This window comes from Mustela putorius, unplaced genomic scaffold, assembly GCF_011764305.1.
Source record: "Mustela putorius furo isolate JIRA1106 unplaced genomic scaffold, ASM1176430v1.1 tig00003898_pilon_pilon_pilon, whole genome shotgun sequence".
In the NCBI taxonomy this organism is placed as follows: Eukaryota; Metazoa; Chordata; class Mammalia; order Carnivora; family Mustelidae; genus Mustela; species Mustela putorius.
In genome coordinates this window covers 18,439,918-18,462,540 of record NW_025422047.1, presented here as the reverse complement: position 1 = coordinate 18,462,540, position 22,623 = coordinate 18,439,918, and the positions used below count along the sequence as shown (strand labels likewise).

The window sequence follows — 22,623 nt, the reverse complement described above, 5'->3', positions numbered from 1 at the left end:
AGCCCGGACTGTCAGATTTCCAAGGAACACGCAATCCACATCCGCTTCACCTTAAGCCCTCGACCCCAAGAAGAGGCCAGAAGACCTTGGAGAAGCCATGTTCCCGAGGACTTCGTAGAAGAGATGGTTGGGTTGTGTTTCATTTCCGCAACCTCTAGGAGATAAGTCCTCTCGGTTCCAGAACAAAGGAGAGCCAATTAAAGACTTTAACAAACGCATCCGCGGTCTGTGCAGCCGATGAAACAGCGCCAGCTCCAAATCCGAAGGCGCATGGAACTCTAAGGGACCAGGCTTGGTATTTTCCTAATGGTGCTAAGTGCGCGTTAAGCTATTCGCACTCTCTCGCAGGCGGCGCTCCATGAACCCTAGCGCAGTTGGGAGCCACTTTGTTCTAGAACAAGGCAGTGAACGAGTGGGAGCGTGCTCTGGGCACGCTGGTCTCTGACCCAGCAGCAGCTGAGAGACGAGGGTAGATTCTAACTCGGCTACCGGGGATGAGGGGCTGGGGGAGGGAAGTTTAAGCCGAGATTCACATAGTGGATTTTTTTTTTTTTTTTGCATTTTCTTTTTGTTTTTAACGTAGCTAAATAACCCTCCCGCGTTGGTATAACCAAAACACGCCCAACAGAATCGTGTTCCTCGTATGCGCACACCACACCGCCGGCCACATTTGGAGAATCCAGCCCACAGAGGTTTCCAAAACCCCATTTTCCTGATTGCAGCCCAGACTCTGGAAACCCACAAGCCTTCATCGGAAGGGAGCCTGATTCCGGCCAAGCAGAGGGTCAGGCACACACACTCTCCAACCTATACATGCACACAGGACCAGAGGCTGCGCTTACTGGGATGGAAGATCCAGGGTGGCTGGATGGTGATCTGGGAGGCTGTGACTGAGTGAAAGCAGTGTCATCCTTAGAGTTATTTAAGAAAACAAGACCTGGGACCTGGATTTGAGTTAAAGAAGTTAGGGGCATGGGACACTTGGCCCAGCATTTCTTTGGATTCAAGTGGAACTGAGAACTGAGGAAGCCCAGAGCATTGCTGCAAACTGGCGATTAGGAAATATATTATCCTTGCACATACAGCTGCACATATCTTCTCCGATGACGAACTCATCCCTGAGCAGGGGGGGTCTCTGGCACCGTCACTGAGCGTCACAGCTGCCCTTTCGGCCTCTTCCAGGTTTTGCCAGGCAAATGCAATGCGCAGAACTCCATAGTAAATTATTTTGTTCAGCTCTCTGTCTTTTTATGAAAATAAAAGGCAACACTTTGTCATTTTTAATCATATAAGCAGACAATAAACCTAATTTCGTTATTGATTTTTTTTTCCAGAATCAAGTGATTTTGTGCAGTGTCTGTTGTGTTTCCTTTCCAAGGAATGGCCGCTTGCTTGCTGGTAGATTGTGTGGGTATAACGCTAAGTCTATGCAGCCCTCCTGGCGATTATCTGAAACATGCAGTTGATTGTGGACTTTAAAGCTGGGTAGCTGAGAAGCATCTCTTCCTGGATGGCAGGAAGTTTGGTTTTTGTCTAATTATCTAGATAATGGTTTCAACTGGGCTGCCCCTAGAGCCCTGGGATAGATTTAAGGTTCTCATCTGTGCTTTCCGGAGTTTTGGCCTCAGAGATTCACTTTGTTAGTGGTGGTGGTTGTTTTTGTTTTTTCCAAAAAAAAAAAAAAAAGTCAAATAAATAAAAGTAAAAACAACAACCCAAGATTCTTACTACTGTCAGGGGCCCAGAAGGCACTGTGAGGAGCATTGGCAAGGGGAACATACTCTCCCTATTTGCGAAGTTTCAAGTCTGGGAAAGGAATGCCACCTGAGCTTTGGACCACTGCAAAGACTCAGCTGAAAGTGTCAGGGCATGCCAGTTACACCTAAAGGGCCTAGAGAGTGTTCCCTCCGCATCCTGAGCTCACTTGCCTTTTTCCTTTTTCAAAAACAAGATTATTTGATGTCAGAGCAGTTGGCACCTTTTTGGGAAAGTCTTAAGGCACAGAGAGGTGAGCCAGGCCTCCGCCTAACTATAGAAGAAGGAGAAGGAAGGAAATGAGGGGAGAAAGCTGCAGAGAAGAAAATAATAAGAAGTGGAGAGGGAAGAAAAAAGAAAAGGAAGGGAGGAGAAAAATTTTTAAAAGGTGGAGAGAAAAGAATAGAAGAAGGAAAAGGGAAAAGAAATAAAGGAAATGGGAGAAGTAGAAAAGATGGTGAAGGGCAGGAAGGAAGAAAAAAGGAGGAAAAACAATTTAAAAGAACAAAGAAAAAAAAATTACCCCATCCTTCAAAGGGAAACTATCATTGACCTGGAACATATAGTCAGCTCCAGGTGGCTCCTACCCCCTCCTGAAATGGAGAACAAATTACAGTCTCAAGCATAGATTAAAAGCCCCCCAACTTCCTACTCGAACCCAAAAGACTAAACTCAGGACCGCGATGTGAGGGGCGACCCACCCACTACCCTAGCATCTTCTGCTATAAGGAGACCCCTATAATCTGCTGGGAGGGGTCGTCCTTTCCTCCCAAATCCCCACCCCGCCCCTCCTCCGCCTCCGCTTCAAGGGCCTCAGACCCAGCCAGTGGGAGGGAACCTGGCGGCCCTATGCCCCCCACAGGGGGTGGAACCTCGGGCCTGCGAGTGACCCTCGGGCTTTGACCTTTCCAGCCGTCCTCCCGGGTCAGTATTTAACCTTTCGCTCCCGGGTTCCTGGCCCTCGGCTGGGGAGAAAGGGAAAGTGGGTCGATATTTGGGACCAGCGGGGAGGAGGGGGGCGGCGCCTAGGCCGAATTACTCGTGGATGAGGCCCAAACCAGAGCGCTAGCTCCTCTCCCAACGCTTATGAACGAGCCTCCAGGATCCCGCGCTTGCCGGGCGCTGAATGCCAAGGCCCAGTTACACCCGGTGCCTGGTAAAGAGCCTGCTGAGGCACGGAGGAGGAGAATGGGCGTTATTCCCAGTTTTCTTTCCCTGTTTAAGCAGTTTCTCTTTATCCAACCTACTTCCCTCTCAGACAAGAGCCCCTGTTCGCATTTTGGGGATCCGGAGACACTTAGCCGGTTGTACTGGAGGCGACAATGCGGAATCAGACTTCTGAGCCCCCTCAAGCCTCCTCTCTGGCAGTGGGTGCCAAGAAGATCAGTGAAGAAATCGGCCAAAGTCTGGGCTGCCGGGCTCCAACGAAAGCTTCACTGTCCCCTCTGGGAAAGCAGACGTCAGCCTAGCTCCTGCTCCATTCCACTAACTTCCAAAAGCGCCCGCAACCAGAGCCCCAGAGGGCTCTCCCGGCGAGGATGGGGGAAGGTGGGCAGCAAACCGGAGGCTACAGAGGCCAGCGGAGCGCTCCCCACCCTCACCTCCCCGAGGCTTGGGGTTTTCGCGGTCTCCCCAGCTGGAGCCGCGGCCGCCAGGAGCCAGAGCGTTAGGTTCAAATGCATCAAGACTCTGAAGTCATTTATCCGGTTTCATAAATAATTTTCTTATTACACTTAAGCCCGATTCCTGCCCCCTTCCCATTTTTATTGCGGGGTTTCAGCGGCTAAAAAGTTTCTAAGTCGTGTGGGCCGTTGTTTTCCTTTTTCCATCATTAACATCATTAATATACGCTATCAATAACCCTGTCGTTCGGAGCCGAGTTTCACGGTATTGATCCACGCAGCTATTCATCTCTGCCATGCAAGACACGGAATAATTTTCGCATTACAGTAGCTTGGATTTGCTTTTAATTCATATTTAAAGCTGCAACCGGCTCGGTGGAGCGCTCTGCGAAAGACTAGAGGCGCCTAATTAATAATAAGTTAGAAACGAAGGAAGGCACTGGCGAATAAATAATTAATACAGACATCTATGTCTCTTTGAATATTGCTCCTTTAAAAATTTAGACTTACCAGGACCATACTGTAAGTCTGCAATTTATATTATGGGGATGATTTAAGAAAGCTATTTTTTTTCCTTGAAATACAATACTAAATTATTTACAGTGTTTTGCAAACCTAAGTTCCTTCATTAGCTAGTCCCTCCGGTTTGTTCCTTCCAGGTAGAAAACACCCTTAAAAAATAATAATAATAAGCACTGTAAGAATCATTTAAAAAATCTCCCAACAAAAACCGCTGGCTGCGATTAGCTGCGAGTGTCAAGGGTGGGGGCATATTGGCCTGGAGAGTCAGGTATGGACTCTAGTTCTCCAAGGAGTTGGGAGTTGCCATATAGGGGATTTGTTAGGGAAGGTAACAAAATCCAAAGTACTGAGCAGCGACTTTGGGCATCTGCTGGTGCCCATAGGGACAGAGTTTTAAGTAAACTCAGTCCTCAAAGAGCCTATGGAAGGGAGGAGGCTGGGATTTGGAATGTTCCTGGTTCTCCCCCAGTGTAAAATGATAATAATAACAATAATAATATCGGGATTTCTAGGGAAAGATTATTAAAATACAGGACTGGGTTGCAGGTTAGCCAGGAACTACAAAATGTGAGGAGAATCTACAAAATACAAATGGGTAGAAATGACTGAAAATTGGACACAGTTCTTGTGTGAGAGAGACTAGGATTTGTTTGCAATATTGTTAGCAATATTGATTTTTTTTGTTTCTTGGATTAATGTATGTTAAACAGAAAAATACAGGCATTAGTCAAGTACATTATAATCATCTATTGTTGAGAGCAAAATTTCTTCCCCAGGTGAGTGCCAGAGACTTGAGAGGCAGTTGTAGGGACCTCAAGACACTGAGGCTTAGGTTGGGGCAGCCAGAGCCACCAGGGGCTGGCAGTGTGGGGAGAAGGAGGCAGCTTTACCTCCAGCCCACTCTTCTCTCCCTTTTAGAATTACAGCTTTGTATTTAACAAACCCACTACCCAGATGTGTCAGGCTTGACCTCTCTGCTGGGTTAAATGATGATTAGAGAAGATGAGAGGTGGAGGTATTCTTGGCCACCCGGGTCCCCTCAAATTCCTCACCTCCCCCTCATATCTTCCCCACAGCCTCCTAGCCCCACCTCCAGGTGTCTCAGCCTGGTACCCATGGGTACAACACTCTCAGGTCTTGACCCAGGGCTATGGGTTCCCACATCCCAGCACCTGGCAGCCTGAGGTCTGGCAGGCTGGGTGGTGGGGGGTGGGAGGGAGGTCCCTGCACAAATACATGCAGGCACACACAGGTTAGAAAGACACATGAGGTGGAGAGGGAGACACAGGAGCAGCTATTGACAAGCACCTACAGACCTTCCCAACACGGACCCCTGGACCTTGAGTGTCCACAGGCTCAGAGAAGCACACCTCAGAGAGAGGACGCATACACATACACACACACACACACACACACACACACACACACACACAATCCCTTGGGAAGCCACCCCTCGAAGGACCTGCTTCCTCGCCCGGCTTTGGTAGGTTGGGACCCAGGGCTGTGTTCTCAGCTTTCCTTCTCAATGCCTCTCCCAGGCCCTGGGTCACCACATTGATGTGGCAAGATCTTGAGAGGCACGCAGGCCCCCGACGCACAGGTGAAGGTCTTTGTGGAACTCCAGTGAAGCTAAAAGGCAGGGAGGATCAAAGGGGGACGAGAAAGTGAGCTTCAGGATTAAAGGGCAAAGTTCCGAGGGAAATATTTCCGGGCACCTGAGACTTCATAATTCTGTGCCTGGATGGCACTCGGGCCAAAGGCAGACGCGCTCGCCCACAGCACAAGAATTCCCATACTCTGAAGATGGGTTCCCATGCCAGTCACGGAGTGATGGGATCAGGAAGCCGAGACCAGCAAGGCCGACAGGGCCAGATGGGCAAGAAAAGAAAGAACGTGGAAAGTATAAAGGGGAAAAGAGAGACGCAGGAAGGGAGGAAAAGAGGAGACTAGAGAAAACAAAGGACTCGTCGGGGGGCCCAGCAGACAGTGGAGAGAAGCACAAGCAAGGGGTGGGGAGCCCAGAATACCGGCGTTTCATTTTTAAATCTTCTAGGTGTCTGCGGGTCAAATAAAGACAAGGGCAGTAACGATTATTCTGTTAAATCTATGGTACTTGACTGCGCAAACACTAATTGATTAGACACCAAAATGATTTGTTTAAAGAGTTTTCCTTCCCAAGTGCAGCTGTTCTCGGGCCCTGGTGGAGGTTATCCTGTGAGGCTGCGGAAAAGCCCGCCAAGCAGGCTGTATGCCTGACCGCAGAACCCGCAATCTACACGGGGTAGGGGTGGCTGGTCCAAGCCTCTCCTGCCTCAGATGTGTGGCTGGGCCGAGACCCGCAACTTTTGCCTTTTCTGTTCTTCAGGGCTGGAGGATGGAGCGCCCCGAGGCTCTCGTGAACCGACTTTGCCCTCTGCCTGCCTCTCTTTGCTCCGAGTTTTGCCCACTTCGGGCTGCTTTGATCTATCTGCACCGTAAGGGATCCTTCTCCCTTGCTCTCGTCCTCCCTAGCCACTGGCCCTTGTACCTTCTACCCTGGTGTGGCTAATCCAGAACGGAGCCCCAGACGGGTGAGACCGAAGAGAAGCCTCAACCATCGCCCCAGAACTGAAAAAATTCATCGCTCCTCCACAGCCATTATAGGTCTCCTTTGTAATATACTTCAACCGTATAGAGATAAGATCAGGAAAGAAAATCCACTGAAGGGTTAGTGAGAGAAGGCCAACTCTCCCAGAATAGAGCTGACTGCGTCCAACGCGGGGTCCTCTGGCTGGAGCACCTCCCGGAAGCTTTGGACAATATCCTCAGAACACACCATCTCTTCAGCGCTCTGAGCCTGAGGCCTTAAAAAACCCTCACCAATGTGAAATGGATTTAAGCCCGAAAGAAGCCACCTCTAGTTTATAAAATGGCCCAGGAGAAGAAGTAATCAGAGACGCTCAAGGAATGGTCTAACATCCTGAGACTGCTGCCTCTTACATCTCCCAGAAGGCAATCTTCGAGAATCCTCTAGAACCCAGAGTCAGGAGGGGTTGGGTAAGAAACCCAGAGAGCCCTTCACCAGCCATCATCTCTTTGGGATTTAGAGAGGGTGGGTAAGAAATGAAACAAAGAGAGCGCAAAAGTACAGAGTTATATATATGTATATATTTTTCATATACATACATACTTATGTCATGGGCAAAAGCCATAAAAGCTTAACCTAACAGATGAATAAAAACTACACGCTAAATAGAAGATCAGAGATTACCAAAGAGATTACCAAAGAGAGCTAGAATAATTGGTTACCACTTCCTCGGCCCCCAGAGAGTAGGAAGAAGCCATTGACTAATTTAAAAAAAAATTTTTTTTTTCAATAGTGAATCACCAGGGCACTTTGAATTTTATGGGTGTTCTATTCTAAGCTAACAACAATTTTCTGAATAAAATTTTTGCAGAAGTATGAAGAAGGACAGGAGAAGCTGGCAGGAAGCACCCAGGATCAAATCCTTCATCTCACAGTTATCAAGTTCCCTACCATTGCCAGACACCAAAGAAATGATTCCTCACCAGGAGGTTAGTTCTAGACATGCTACAGGCATCAGAAATTCTGGTGAGTTCCATTCTGAGACTCTGGCCGAGGAGTCAGTCTCCCTTTAGAGCCCTGGATGGGGGACTCTGCCCTGACACCAGGTTTGCTGTTTGTGCGGTCAACAAATGGGAAGTAAACATTTCATGGCTCATTTCTTTGGAATAGTCCTGAAAACTGGGACTGGGGGGTATATTACACCTCTATTACCAAAAAAACTAAGGCAGGAACTCTGAAACTGACTGAAGATTCTGAGAGAAACTTGTGTGGCTAGCATTTGGAAAAAAATGGCCTTGTTCTCAGTCTCTATTCTAAATATGGTGGAGTTGCTTGGCAAGCTCTGGTCCACTCAGTAGAGGAAGGATTATACCTGCCCAGGCACCACCACCTGACATTTACAAAATAAGCGGTCTGAAATCCTTGTTTCCACATTAAAAATATTGCCAATAACAAGCATCCAGTCCATAGTCATATTTCCTTTTTTCTTAAATATATACACAAATGTAATTTTGTGGTGGTGATTGACCCTATTTTTCTTTCTTTAATTTTCCTGCAGCTACTCAAAATCTAACCAGCTGAGAGTAAGCCCTCCCCTCAGACATCTTGGCTTTTTTAAAAAATTGAACAGCATCCTGTAATTGCAGACACTGACCAACCAAGTAGTTTTAAAGGACTCCTCCTTGGGCTCTAATTCTCTAATTCCTCATAATGCACCTACTGGATACCAGGCATTGTGCTGGCACTGGAAAGAGGAAAGGAAGGGAGGGACAAAATGATGAAAAGCTATCCCACACCTCCAGCAGTTGGCAATCCACCTACTCTCCTTCCCACACATACACACAAGTACATTCACCTTTAAGTAGGCCTAAGAGCATCCTCCCCACTCAAGGCACAGCCTTAGTAAAGGGAAAATTTTCCAAAAGGTCAAATAAGAATACAATGTTTACTTAAAAATCACTGCAATTTAGTCAACTACAGGTAAACAATGGTAATGAAAGGCATGAAAAGCCAAGAAAGATTAGGGAGATTTACAAACCAAAGCAAGTCCTGCACATATATTAACTTAACATAGATCTTTCCTTTGGCTTCTCCTTTAGGGATCAACACTGAACCAGACCCTCTTTTCATGGGGCTTGTGGGGGCAGTGTTGAACTCACCTGAACTCAGCCGTCTTTAGGTAGGCTCCAGGGGCCCTGCTGGGAACCATACATGAAGGAGGTTTCCAGAATCAAGTCCCTAATAACTTACACAAAGAGAAAACCATGAACAATTTGTGCACTTAGTGGTATTTACTTCTTTCTTTTAACAAACTATCTTTTGGAAAGAGAGTTGTCATAAGGGCAAATCAATCCTTTCAGATGTGATTAAAATGGGGCATGTGGGGGAGACGCGACAGTTTAGCTCAAAGTAGCCTGCTACTGAAACCCACTGTTCGGTCTTATATGAGAGCTACATGCTCTGTGTTAACAAGAAAAGAGAACCAAAAAATAAGAAGGAACCAAGGATGCAGCTTCCCACCAGTATACTGTAATCCACTAGGCAGAAAATATGTTCTATGCTTTTGTGTCTATGTGTATGAATAGTTAGATGTAGATATAAGTTCAATAGAGTAATTTTGTTTTCTGAGCTCCTTTGTGTCAGTGTATTCCACACACACACACACACACACACACACACAATTTTTCTTCTCTGGGGGCCTTAAATTCCTGAATGTTCACTGTGCAGGTAGACACCAAGTCTACAGAGATGGATTCCCATTTCCTGGGCCTCTGTGGGCATTATTTGGACAAGATAGGAGTGCCTCTGGTGATGAAGCCAGCCAGATTAGCCAATCCCAGCACATGGCCACCGCTTTCAAGGAAGTCAGGTTGGACTGTACTCACTGGCCTTGACCTACTTGGATCATGATGTTGCCCTGATTGTGCCAGGGAACTGGATAAAGAGATGAGCCTGCTCATGCTTTAGCTGGTGGGAAATTTCCCCCAAGGATTGGTTGGCCCAAGTGTCTGCCTAGGGTACACAGTCACCACTACTCCCACCACCCCAGCGTTGGCCTTTCCTAGGATCTAAGAACATTTTTAGCAGAGACACTGTTGGTGGGCTCTGATTCAGTACGTGCCCCAGGAAAGGAACATACAGTCTTAAGTTTGGCCCAGCAAAGGCCGCACACACTTTGTTCCACATCAGATCCAGATACCCAGGCTCTGAGAGGCTGTCCCCCATTGTGACCACAGCTCGCCCCGGGCTGAGGCTCTGCGCTGACCCGGTCGTAACTGCCAAGGGCTGGACAATGGGCACATCTGTCCTTTCTCTGAGGGATGAAAGCACCTAAGCAGACAAGGCTCTGCCTTTTGTTACGGATTTTTTTCCCCTTTCTTTTGTAAATGAAAGAAAGCCTCGGCATGTGGTAGCCGGGTGTACGTCCCACACTGGGGGCCTCCCCACGCGTCCCCGCCGAGCCCAAGGACCGGGTTCGATTCCAGATTGGAGCGTGATTGTAGGAAGCGGACAATTATGCCCGAAGCTGAATTGATTTTCAAATCTGGAGGCTTCTCGCGGGGACGCCGGGAAGAGGGCGTCCCTAAGGGCCAAGCGGAGACCGGCGCGCCTGTTCCACTCTGCCGGCGTCAGTCCTTCCCGCAAGCAGCGGCCTCCAGGTGCTTTACCAGGAGGGCCGTAGAGGAACCGCAGGAAGAGCCCAAGACTCGGCAACCCCACCAGCACCCAGAAATTGAAGTGGGAACCCACCAGGGCACTCCCCACCCCCCAACACACACACACACACACACACACACACACAGAGTCATTCGCGGAGCAGCACCCCGTCTTATTATCAGCTGAGATCAAGAAGGACCCAGGCGGCGGGGGACAACGAGGTATGGCCAGGGCCAGAATTCTTGGCTTGAGCGTTCCCTTCTCTGGCCCGAGGAAGAGGAAGGGTGGGCAGAGGGTCAACAGTCACCAAGCTGACCAAGGCATTTAAGATAATTATTCCTCCTCCCTCCAAAACTGCCAAGCACCTGAGGATGGGGAGAAGGCGGGCTCCCAGAAGCCCTCTGGGAAATACAGCTCGGTGGGTCAAAGTGGAAGGAGTAACGACACAGGCTGAGGCTCTGAGGGCAATCTACACCAAGAGGTAGCAGCTGGAGAGAAAGGTGAGGACTTTCCAGTCTTGGCGCACCACCCGGGACGGGAGCCCGACAAGTGCTACTGGGTGAGAGCCCACCCGAGCCTTAGAGCCGAGAGGTGCGCCAAGTCTCCTGGGGCTGCGTTGGCTGCCCCAGGTCGCGCTCCACGCCAGGCCTTCGCACGTGCGCGCCGCTCCAGGGCCATCCGGCGCCGCTGTTAAGGCGCGGCACCCCCCTTCATCATTTGTACAGGGACGTCACGGGCCGCGCGCGCGGGGGCGGAGGGGGCGGGGCCGAGCCGCGCGCTTGCGCGCTGAGCCCGGCGGGAGTGAGGGCGGGCCGCGGCGGCGGCGGCGGCGGCGGCGGCAGCGGCGGCATCGGCGGCGGCGGCGGCGGCGGAACCGCGGCCACAGAGTCTGCAACAGTAAACGAGCCATGGCTGGAGCTGGCCAGCGGCGCGGGCAAGCAGCAGCCGCGGAAGACGCGCGGACTGCGTCAGGGGAGCCGGGGGCCTCAGAATTCTAAGAAGGAGAAGGGCGAGAGGGGCCCAGGGGCGGGCGGGCTGGGGGCTCCGCGCTCGCCCAACGGCACGGATCCTTTTTGGAAATTAATATTTAAAAAAAAGCCGAGGACGCAGAGGGGAAGGTGGGGGCAAGAGGGAAGGCGAGACACACAGAGAGGGAGACAGAACCCCACAGAGAGAGGAAGGAAGGAAGGCAGGCAACAGTCGCCGGCAGCCGATGTGAAGACCGGACTGCGTGCGCCCTTCGCCGCCTCTGCCCGGCCTCATCGATGTTGTGTCCGTCGCCCGCTCGCCCGGATCACGATGAACGCGCAGCTGACCATGGAGGCGATCGGCGAGCTGCACGGGGTGAGCCATGAGCCGGTGCCCGCTCCTGCCGACCTCCTGGGCGGCAGCCCCCACGCGCGAAGCTCCGTGGCGCACCGTGGCAGCCACCTGCCCCCCGCGCACCCGCGTTCCATGGGCATGGCGTCCTTGCTGGACGGCGGTGGCGGCGGCGGCGATTACCACCACCACCACCGGGCCCCCGAGCACAGCCTGGCCGGCCCCCTGCACCCGACCATGACCATGGCCTGCGAGACTCCCCCAGGTATGAGCATGCCCACCACCTACACCACCTTAACCCCTCTGCAGCCGCTGCCGCCCATCTCCACCGTCTCGGACAAGTTCCCTCACCATCACCACCACCACCATCACCACCACCACCCGCACCACCACCAGCGCCTGGCGGGCAATGTGAGCGGTAGCTTCACGCTCATGCGGGACGAGCGCGGGTTGGCCTCCATGAATAACCTGTATACCCCCTACCACAAGGACGTGGCCGGCATGGGCCAGAGCCTCTCGCCCCTCTCCAGCTCCGGTCTCGGCGGCATCCACAACTCCCAGCAAGGGCTCCCTCACTATGCCCACCCGGGCGCCGCCATGCCCACTGACAAGATGCTCACCCCGAACGGCTTTGAAGCCCACCATCCGGCCATGCTCGGCCGCCACGGCGAGCAGCACCTCACGCCCACCTCGGCCGGCATGGTACCCATCAACGGCCTTCCTCCGCACCATCCCCACGCCCACCTGAACGCCCAAGGCCACGGGCAGCTCCTGGGCACAGCCCGGGAGCCCAACCCTTCGGTGACCGGCGCACAGGTCAGCAATGGAAGTAATTCAGGGCAGATGGAAGAGATCAATACCAAAGAGGTGGCGCAGCGTATCACCACCGAGCTCAAGCGCTACAGCATCCCACAGGCCATCTTCGCGCAAAGGGTGCTCTGCCGCTCCCAAGGGACCCTCTCGGACCTGCTGCGCAACCCCAAACCTTGGAGCAAACTCAAGTCCGGCCGGGAGACCTTCCGGAGGATGTGGAAGTGGCTGCAAGAGCCGGAGTTCCAGCGGATGTCTGCACTCCGCTTAGCAGGTGAGCTGGGCGCGTGGGGAGATAAGGGATTGGGGAGGCTAAAGAGACTGCAAGAGAGAAGGAAAAAGAGAGAGCTGGGCACGCATCATCCCATCCTCCTTTCCCCAAGGGGAGGTGGCTAGTTCCCTGGGCCTGGTAGACCTAGCGTCGGCTCCTGGGAGCAGACCGTCTCCTCCAGGATTCTGTACATTGGGCTGTGGTAGGCTCCGGGAGCTCGCCGGTACTGCCTGAGCGAATGCGGGACGCATTTGTGCTCGGAGACTGTGTTGGAAGCGGTTGCCACCAGAGACTAAGAGAAACCCCCGCACCTGGCCGGACACGGTCTGTGCATCGCTTCTCAGTTGGGCACTCCCGGTTTGGGAAGAGGGAGGCGATTCTTGCATGGAACTGTGCGCAGATACTGCCCGCTCCTACCCCCGGCACATTCCCGGGAGTTGGTTTGGAGCGTGCTGGAGCTGCACGCCTATGTTTGGCTGAACTTGGTGCGGTGACACCCCCCCCACACACACACACACACTTTTTTGGCGCGAGGCAATAATGGGAGGGATAGGGAACCTCTCTGAGAGTTCCGTCAGAAGGTTCTGAAGCCCCCGGGAAGGTGTGTGTTTGGCAGCGAAGCTGTTTAAGAGTTAGCAAGCAATCTGCCCTGGTAACCGGCTGTGGAAAAGAGAGGAAGGCAGATGGTGCCGAGGTAAGGGTGAGGGCGGAGAGGCAGCGAGGGAGCTTGCAGCTGAGCCCAAGGACCGCTTTTGCTGCCGACTCATTTACGACTTCATATTTCGTTTTATTTCTCTGCATTATGTTTTGAATGTATCTCCATGTATGGGGGTGGGAGTGTGAACATGACCCCCAAGTCTTGGAGCAGAGGTCTTCTGGCCCCAAAACCCGGGAGTTAAGCTGGAAGGTCTCCGCGGCTCGGCACAGACAGCGCCTATCCTTCTTAGCCTCTCTAAGCCAAGGTGCGTGGAAGGCTCCGGGAAGCTGGTCTAGGGGACAGCTTAGCCCAGTCTGAATCATACCAGATATTTCAAGCTGATTCCGCGACCCCTGAGGGCAAAGGACACACGGGGAGGTAGAGCCAAGGGCAGCTGAGGGCGGACACGGTTTGATGAGACCCTGCCGACTTGATTGACTCCTGGGTCCGTGCTACTCCCCCCCACCCCCCCGCCCCAGTCTCAGCCTGGTGCCCTGGCCTGAGTCCTGGCCAAGAGAAAGGTAAAAGCCGGAATGAGGGTTTGTTAATTAACTGATCGTTCTCCATTAATTCGTCCCTGGAGAATGAGAGACAGTCAATCCGATCAGAGCCGGGGGCACTGAGCCGTTTCACAGTCTAAAATCAAAGCGAAAGGCCGAAACCCCCTCCCCCACCTCATGCGGGCCAATGAGAAGCTAGAGGGAGGCAGGTGCCAGCGTGCCAGGGAGCCTGCCGCTGGATCTGGAACCAAGCCCAAAGCACTCTTTGGGTCTGGGCACTGGTGGCCTCCCTCCCGCGGGTCGAGTTCATGAGCCTCTGCCCGGCCAGGGTTTTCCAGCCCAGCCCTGTGCTCACTGGTTCCAAGCAAAATCCCCAGCAGGCTATTGTAGCTTGTGCCTGAAGTTAGGCGAGGTGGAGATAGGAGGACAGGAAGGCAAGGGAGAGATTGACAAGGTGTCCTCTGGGGCTCCCACAAATCCATTCCCTGCCCTGTGTGCATCCACCATATCGCCTCCCACCCCCGTAAGCTGACAGAGACCAGAGGGCAGCTCAGGTTCAGGAAGGGGTGGAAGAAAGGGATACCCTTCTCCCTGACTGCTCAGCCTCTGCCGGCCCCAAACTAGCGGCTTTTTACAAGCCCATGTCAGCCTCACGCCCAGCTTCAGAATCTTGTGCCCAGGCAGTGCTCACATAGGCCTGTCAGTGGGGTGTGGAGAAATGGAGGAAAGGATTGGAAATGAAAAGCGATCCCCCCAGGGAAGCATGACCCACCCCCCCCGCACCCCGAAGGTGCTTGCTGGAGACTTCAATGACCGCCTCTCCCCAGTGCCCCTGTCGCTCCCTGGAAAATCAGACTGACAGGTTCTGTTCAGAGATGACCCCCAACCCTGGAAACTCGGCCTTGCAGTCTGACCTACACGAGTGGGCACCTTGGTGCTGTTGAAGTGGGAGCACTAGCACTGTGACCCTCCTGTGGGAGGCGTGGGCATGCCAGCCAGTGCTCACCCTAGCCAGGAGGCTATGGAAGGGGTGACAAGTCTGGCACCCAGCCGCCTAAGACTAGTCATGCTTGCCTGAGGCACTCGGCCTTTTTCTTTGGAAAAAAGAAAATAATAATAAAAGGAAAATCGGAGACTCTGGCAGCACAAAACTTGGCACCCACCCCCAGGTGGAGTTGCATCCTAGGACCCAGATGGAGCTTCGAGTGTTTAATTTTCTTCTCTTTAATTAATTAAACGGGTGGGAAAGGCTGGGTTGGGGGCACTTGCAGAGCAAGCCCAACCGGAATCAATCCCATTACACTTCAGGAACCACAACCTATTTTAAAATCACTGAAAAACCATGAGCTGTCCCTTTAATATTTTCATTTCGGAGATGGGGTAAGGAGGGAATCAGGCCATTTCCAGACTCTCCAGATGATCCGAGGAGGCTCGATCGCAGACTTAAACAAACGCATTGCAGGGCACTTTTGCCAAGGCTGTGAGACGTTGCTTGGAGGAGGGGGATTCCCACCACCAGCCTCCATGCACAGAGGTGTCCCTTGCAGTTTGGTTTGCTGCTGCTCTAAAGACCCCTCCACCTTGTCCTTACCCCTCCAGGTGGCTCCTTCGCTCACTGGCAGAGTGGCTTCTCCATGCCCTTCCCTGTACCCGAGATTCCATGAAGTCTGTTGCGGAGAGTCAAAACCTCCACACTTGGCAGCATGTTTGGGGAGGCGCCTTCTCCTTACAAAATTACATCGGCTTGGTGGGAGATGGGAGGAAATTCTCATCAAATTAACTACCTTTAAAAAAATCAATACGTGTTCCCTCAATGTAATCTTGCTGCTGCCCCATTAAAGTACAGTGCAGCTAGGCTGGGGGCCGCATCTCATCTGAGGTGGGGTGGGCGGGCCGCACTCTATGGGTGGGTGGGCTCCTCCGCCTCTGACGTGGGCGCCTATTAAGACTTGAAGAGATTAGTTTCCAATTAAAGATTTCAGAAGGCTTTGGCCCCAGTAGGGGAGCTGTCAGCATCTGAAGAGGCTGCAACACGCACCCACCAGAGGGCAGAGCACCGCATACGGAGGAGGCAAGGCCCAGAGGGTTGGGCAGAGGTGGGTGCTGGGCCCCTCCGACTCTGAGGTACCTGAAGGAAGGGTACCTCCAAACAGCCCTGGGGAGACTGCCCAGTCTCCCACACCCGGGACTTCACCCCTTTCCCATCTAGAATTTGCCCCGGAAAGACCTGGAGGAGAACTGGAGCCTGGGAGAGAGTGGGGGTAGAGGAGGGATGTTCGGCCAGGAGGTGGCCATGAGAAAGTCTCACAGGGACCAACCTGGGTTGTGTTTGCCATAAGTGGCCTTGCGGTCTGGTTGATTGATAACTGGCCTCCACGCAAGTCCATTTGCTTTTTGTTAATATTTATCCCGGCGGGTGACATTTCAACTGCCCCCCCCCCCAATTCCCTGGGCCAAGTTAGCCAAGAAGTAGCAGTGCAGTGTTGGGCATTGGGAACCTCATTTTCTCAAATCTCAAAGACTCCTGGGCCAGGAGGAAAACTGGGACTGGGACTCAGAAACTGGAAGGGTTCCTGGGCCCAAGAGAAGGCCCCAAGCAGACTGGTTGCCTCTCGCCCCACTTCTCACACGGTGCAGCTGCTCCCAGCGGCTCTGGTTCAAACAAAGGGCCTGTGGGGCGCGGCCAACTGCAGCCAGCCTCACAGCCCCTGAGCCAGTGGGACTGACTGGGAGGGGGTTAGAACAGAGGGAAGGGGGTGCCTCCAAAAGGCTTGGTGTGGCCTTCTCCCAACACGCTGTGGTGGGGGTGGCCAGTTGTCAGGAGAAGTCAAAAAGAACCCCCACCCCCTCAGGGTGAATGGTGGCCATGTGCCCAGGGAGTCGGCTGGGGACCCCCCCACCAAACACACACACAGCAGCACAGCAGGAAACCAAAATTTCTCACCCCAGTCACCAAAATGTTCCCCATGGACCTTTGCACCTGCGCCTGATCCCTTGAGGGTTTGGGGATAATTGTTCCTTCTTGCACTCCCCACGAGCTCAAACCCCAGGGAAGGGAGGAAAGGAATGCCTAGTGTTAAGAAGTGTGCATATGGTGAAGATTGGAGCCCACTGTTTGACAACTTGAGGTCGTCTTGTAGTTATTGTGTGGTGACCCTATTGTCAGCACAAGCAGGCTGGCCACCTGAGACAAATAACCCCATTCTGATGGTCCCACCAGTGGGTGCAGCCCCAAGCTACAGGCCCCTTGGAAATGCCCAAAGGGTGATTAGGGTCAGTCAGAGCAACCCGCTGGCCCCAGGGTTGTAGTGGTCACTAAAGACCCAGGCGCTGCCATAGCTATTTGACAACTGGCACTTGGGACAGACTGTGCCAAACATACCAATTTTAGCAACAAAATAACTGAAAGCCCAGGCTGCATCTTACTTCATCTTCATGCTTTGATCCTCAGTGCCCTTCAGGGAGCTGGCATCCTGCCCTCCCAGATTCCCTCCATGGGGAAGCCTGATGGGCTGTGTGGTGCGATAGCTTCGCACGCCCCCTGCAGGCTGCCGCCTGCCACCAGAGAAGCCCTTGGTTCAGTGAGCTGTGGAGAGGAAAGGGATGCTTGCTGTGGCTTTGTTTTTACGTCGCTCTACTGCTGATTTAAAAACAACAATTATTTTCTGGTACGAAAGGGGTGTGGAGGAGGAATATATCTTGGTCTCCAACAATGTCTGGTTATTACCCCAGTGATGAGACAAAATTGCCAACCCCCACATTACACCCCAGCTCTGACTTCTCTAAACAAGATACGTGTTTGGACTTTCTATCCAAATTATACTTTTGCTGGCACGTTTTTATTTGAGGAAAGCAGGGTCAGAGTAGAGAAGGTGACCCTGGTGGGACTCAAGTAGGAGGTTGGGGCTGGAGGATATAGTCCTAGGAGCGTGGATTAGTGGTTCCTTTGTTTTGTTGTTTCCCCTTCTAGCTAACTGACAGGAGTCAGGAGGCAGCCCTGAGGCTTTGAGCTCCGAGGGCTTTGTTTCCTCTTGAGTGGGGTGGGTGAAAGGGCCTGCGGAGGCCGACTGGCCTGGAGCTCTGGTGCAGCGTCAGGACCCTGGACAGGACCCCACCAGCCCGAGGCTGGCCCCGTTTTCCTGCTGGAAAGTGGGTAGAATGCCTTTGAAGAGTTGTAGTAAGGAAGCGAGAACTAATAGCTAATATTCTGAAGTTCATGAGAAATCTCGAGGCCCCGCCAGGAACATTCACCAGCACAGTCAAGTAATCAAAAAGATCAAACCTGTCTTTGTCGATAATTGATCTTTTCCTCCCTCCCCGGCAGCTTTTCTGTGTATGTCTGAGTACACGTGCACACCTGCTTATAAAATCGGAATTTGAGTCCCTATGGGTGTGACAGGGGTTGGATCATTAAGCTAAAACGTTCAATTCAGTCCCTTTGATCCGTGCTGGGGAAAATCTATAGTCATCTCTAATCTATGAGGTCTTTAAGAAGGTTGTTACATGAGCTGTTTTGATGTCATCATTTCCACCTTCGTGGCAAATTCAGCTAATCAAAAGGACATTGCTACTCAAAGTTCTCAGAAAAAATAGTTCTTACAGGGTGTATTGGTAAAATTTATTCTTGATTTCCTGTACAAAAGAAAATCCTCAAATCTGATGGAGTTGGGTAATTTAAAAAATGGTTCTCTCTGTCTTGCTCCTCAAAATCCATTGTTAGAAGCCTTGCCCTTCAATTAAGTGCTCAGTGCTCTTTGTAAACTCTGCATATTAGAATAAACACCAGATTAATGCTTTAATTCAGCCAAGAAGCCTTGATGAGAAATGACTAGTTTCATTTCAGTTAAAACAGCAGAATTTCCACACTCTTGATAAAATGGAATGGTCCCCAGCCTATGGTAGCAATAGAAGAAGGGTCTTATAGAACTCATGGTAGTTAGGATAGATTTCTCATAATTCTGACAAAAGCATTCAACAAGTATTCATTAAATGCTATTTTCTTTATGTCTCTATTTAAATAAGATGAATAAGCACTTTTGGGAGAAGAAAACCACATTATTTCTACATGAGAAGTGTCAGCCTCATAATGTTCAGTAAAACAAAAAAACTGATTTCTTATGTTTGTGAATTTATTGCACAATCATAAATTCCTGTCTTCTATCAATAGATTTTCACAGGTTTTTATTTTGTGACAAATAACTTAATACTAAGAGGTTTAATTTCCTCCTGAAGTGATAGGATTGGATTATGTGACTAGACCAATCACAAGGCAGTCTAATGATTTGATGCAAACATAGGAACTTATGTTTTATTACTGAGTCTTGCTATAGAATCATCTACTTTGTGTTTCTCCCAGAAAGTGTTACATTATCATAAAGTTGGAAAAATACTAGCTTCTAGAATCTTTCTTCTCCTTTAGATGAGACAATCTGGTAAACCTCCCAGCTGAATGGAACCAGTCCCTGAAATACTACCCATCCAGTTTGTCATGGCAATTGATAAGGAAAGAACTTATATCTGTTCTGTACATCCTATTAGTCGGGTACTGTACTGGGACATATATGATCTAATTTAATATTCTATTTCAGTGGCTCCCAAATCTTGCTCCACTTTTGAATCACTTAGGGACCTTTACAAATATGATTTCTAGCTAAAATCCAGGGCCTGACCTAGGCATTGGGATTTTTAAAAGCTCTGAGGTGATTTAATTGAGCAGCAAAGTTGGGGAACCACTAGTTTATGTGGTAGTTACTATTATTTTCCCTCTTTCTATGTTCATTAAGGTTACATAACTTATCTCTGGTAACACAACTGGAAAGCAGTGATATCCTGAAGTCAGCTTGCCCAGCTCAAAGCACAGAACGCTCTTACTTTCCACCCTGTGCCTACTAGTACAGGTCCACCAGGTCAGTGGACCTAGAATGTGGAGGTGTCCGATTTATTGTCATAAACACCTGATCTAGAAAGTGTCTGCATAGTAAAGGTCTTGCTAGTGGAGAGTGTGTATATTCCTTTGCGACTCACAAGGAAGGTTACTTATGGAAACTTATTTGTTTTTTACTCAAGACTCATAAGAGAGAACTTTTATTGCTGTCTTTTGAAGAAGCAGCCAGAGGCAATGTAGGGCAGTATGAGAGCTAGACATGCAACCGAGGTCTCCCTGTCCATTTGTTCACTTAAACAATTATTGGTGGGCAAGACCCAATCATTGGATGTGTTCTCTGGGTAGGACTGGCCCATTGGAACTCCTGCCTGAAGGAGGGCCCAAAGACCCAAACCTCCCATATTTTCAGGCATTGGTGTTCTGAGATCTTCATTTGCACAGCAGTTAGATTTCTTTGCTTCAGATCATTGCCTGTCTTGCTATCCCAAGCTTGCCTGCTACTCACGTTTTAGGACTTTGTACACAAAAAATAATAAATTAACTAAAACTCTGTGTATAAATTGGCAGTCATCCAACTTAGAATTTCCCTCAAACACTAGGTGTTTCCAGTTATCCGGTGTCTCTCATCTTCCTTTGCATATGCCATAGGGTACTCAGAGTGGACAGTTTCTGAAATCACTACTTTCGTTTTTGCATCTGGTGATGATCTCATAGTCCCAAAGAGAGGTTATCAAAAGAACACAATAAACTATGAGATTTTCGCTTTCTTTCCTGTTGTCTCCTGAAACAGATCAATGGCCCTGGAAATTAAATAAATAAACGATCGAAGCGCGCCACCTAGTGACCTCCATGCTCACTGCAGGTGAAGTTCGTGAGAGGAGTGGCTAACGGGATTCAAGTATTGATGGAGTCACAAAAATCGTTCATTAAGGCAATTTAATCTTTGCTATTAAATGTCCTTCCAATTCATTTAGGATAATTAAGATGCAGTTAAAGTGATTAAATTCTAATTACTTATGCTAGACAAAGACATATTTGTCACACTAATGCGGTTAACTAAGGACTCAGAAAGAAAGTTAACATTTACTTCAAATGATGCAACTGGAAAAATCAGTTCCTCTTTTCATCATTAATCCAGCGAGCCGGGTGATTATGTAATGGCATTGCAAGCTCATTAAGTAGGGGAAGTGCTGATTAAAATGACTGCTAGGAGGAAAACCGGAACCAAGATCACCTCAGTAGTTCGGTCTGCAGTCCCAGCAAAATTTCTTGGTCTTCTTTCCTTCTAAGCCCCCCACCCCAAAATAGTAAGCAGCTCCCCCATTTAAAAAGGACACCTCACAGAAAGCCTTTATTGCCAGCCTACAGACATTGTTAAACCAAAAGATATTTTTACGTGGTAAATGGAGTCTCAGCATGAGGAGGAGCTAGGCAGGGTGGGGCTGGGGAGGGAATTCCTGAAGTCAGCAGCTCCAGAATGAAAATGTCTTCTGAAGGATTCTGAGGCCACATCCCTTCACAGAAGCTCCCTTCCAAGTAAGCAGTCCTTCTCCCCTTCCCTAAATCCACTTTTACTGCCTTTGACTCCAGAGGACAAATTCCTCTGCATGGAATCCTGCCACGTTTGATTGTTATGCACACTCTGAAGATTGCTAAGTATACCTCAGATGCAAATCGGCCTTTTTTCAGTATTTTTCTACATTCTCACGTAAAGTCATCTAAGATTATAAACCCTCAAGTTACTAAGGCTATTTTACCATAACGTCCACAAATAATTCCCAGCCTCTTATGGTAGCTTGATTATGAGAGCTCATTAGAGAGAGATGAATTGAAACAACTGGATCTGAAGCTTGCCTTCCTCATAAAAATGGCTTCCTAAGGTGGTGCTCAGCATTTGTCCAGGGTGCGGAGGATGATCAAGGATGAAGATGGTCAGTCATAAAACTGAAGATTATTTTCACCAGGAGATAGGTGTCTTTTAGCCCTGTTAAATTTGCATACTGAAAATCATAATTGTGGAGATTACATCTTTCCCCTATTTATCTCATTGGACTTAAATATTATCCCTGTTTGCCTCATAAGCAAAGACTTTAAAGTTACTATATTCATCAGTTACACAAGTCAAACCACTACGTTTAAAAAATAAATTGGCGGGGCGCCTGGGTGGCTCAGTGGGTTAACCCTCTGACTTCAGCTTAGGTCATGATCTCAGAGTCCTGGGATCGAGTCCCACACCTGGCTCTCTGCTCAGTAAAGAGCCTGCATCCCCTCTCTCTCTGCCTGCCTCTCTGCCTGCTTGTGACCTTTGTCTGTCAAATAAATAAAATATTTTTAAATAAATAAATAAATTGGCAATTACTTGGATACTTACAGTTATTATTAATTTAATCAGGTTATGGCATTTTATATTACTAAAATAAACAAACAAATTAAAGTTAAAAACCCTGGACTAAGAACCAAAAGCCCCAGAGACAAGTTCTCAGACTAATTAGCTCAGAGAACTTGTCATTTACCCTGTCTGGGCCCTTAGTCTCCTTAAATATAGAATGAAGGATTTGGCCTTAGGGCCCTTCCAGGTCCCACATTCTATGATTGATTGCCTTCTGGGATGCCTGTGTATCCACCGCAAAGTCTTTTGTCTCTATTTAGTGCACTGTCCCAAAGTCAGGATTCAATGAAGTGTAAGCTTCAGGGGCTCATCTCTTAGGCAAGGTCTCAGGTCAGGCTCTACTGTCACATGGTCAAGAGAAAGCAGCCCGTCCCGTCAGGAGTGCCACCTTCTGGCACAAAAAATGCTACAGTCTGACATTCCAATTCCCATGTCCTAATAATACAAGCTATTGGTGAGGATTTGAATCAACAGGAATTTGTACACTGCTGGCTGGTTGGGAATGTAAATTTGGACCATTGCTTCAAAAGATAATTCGACATTGTTTCATAACCCTGAACCTACACCTATCCAGTGGTTTTACTCTTTGGCATATACCCTAGGTAAACTCACAGATGCTGCTGGAGATGT

General features: G+C 49.9%; 1 protein-coding gene across 4 annotated transcripts in view; it reads left to right on the top strand.

The window, feature by feature from the left end:
• The first annotated feature begins 10,948 nt into the window (after positions 1 to 10,948).
• ONECUT1 (one cut homeobox 1) overlaps positions 10,949 to 22,623 on the top strand; it is a 43,882-nt gene continuing 32,207 nt past the window's right edge. For 2 of the 4 annotated variants that reach the window (XM_004755391.2, XM_013057662.2), the window contains exon 1: positions 10,949 to 12,526. In XM_004755391.2, the coding sequence (XP_004755448.1) occupies positions 11,422 to 12,526 (1,105 nt within the window). In that variant the 5' untranslated portion in view covers positions 10,949 to 11,421. Of the gene's footprint in view, positions 12,527 to 15,319; positions 16,190 to 20,394; positions 21,774 to 22,623 lie in introns of those variants that run through there. The other 2 variants (XM_004755395.2, XM_004755394.3) reach the window with 2 other exon arrangements.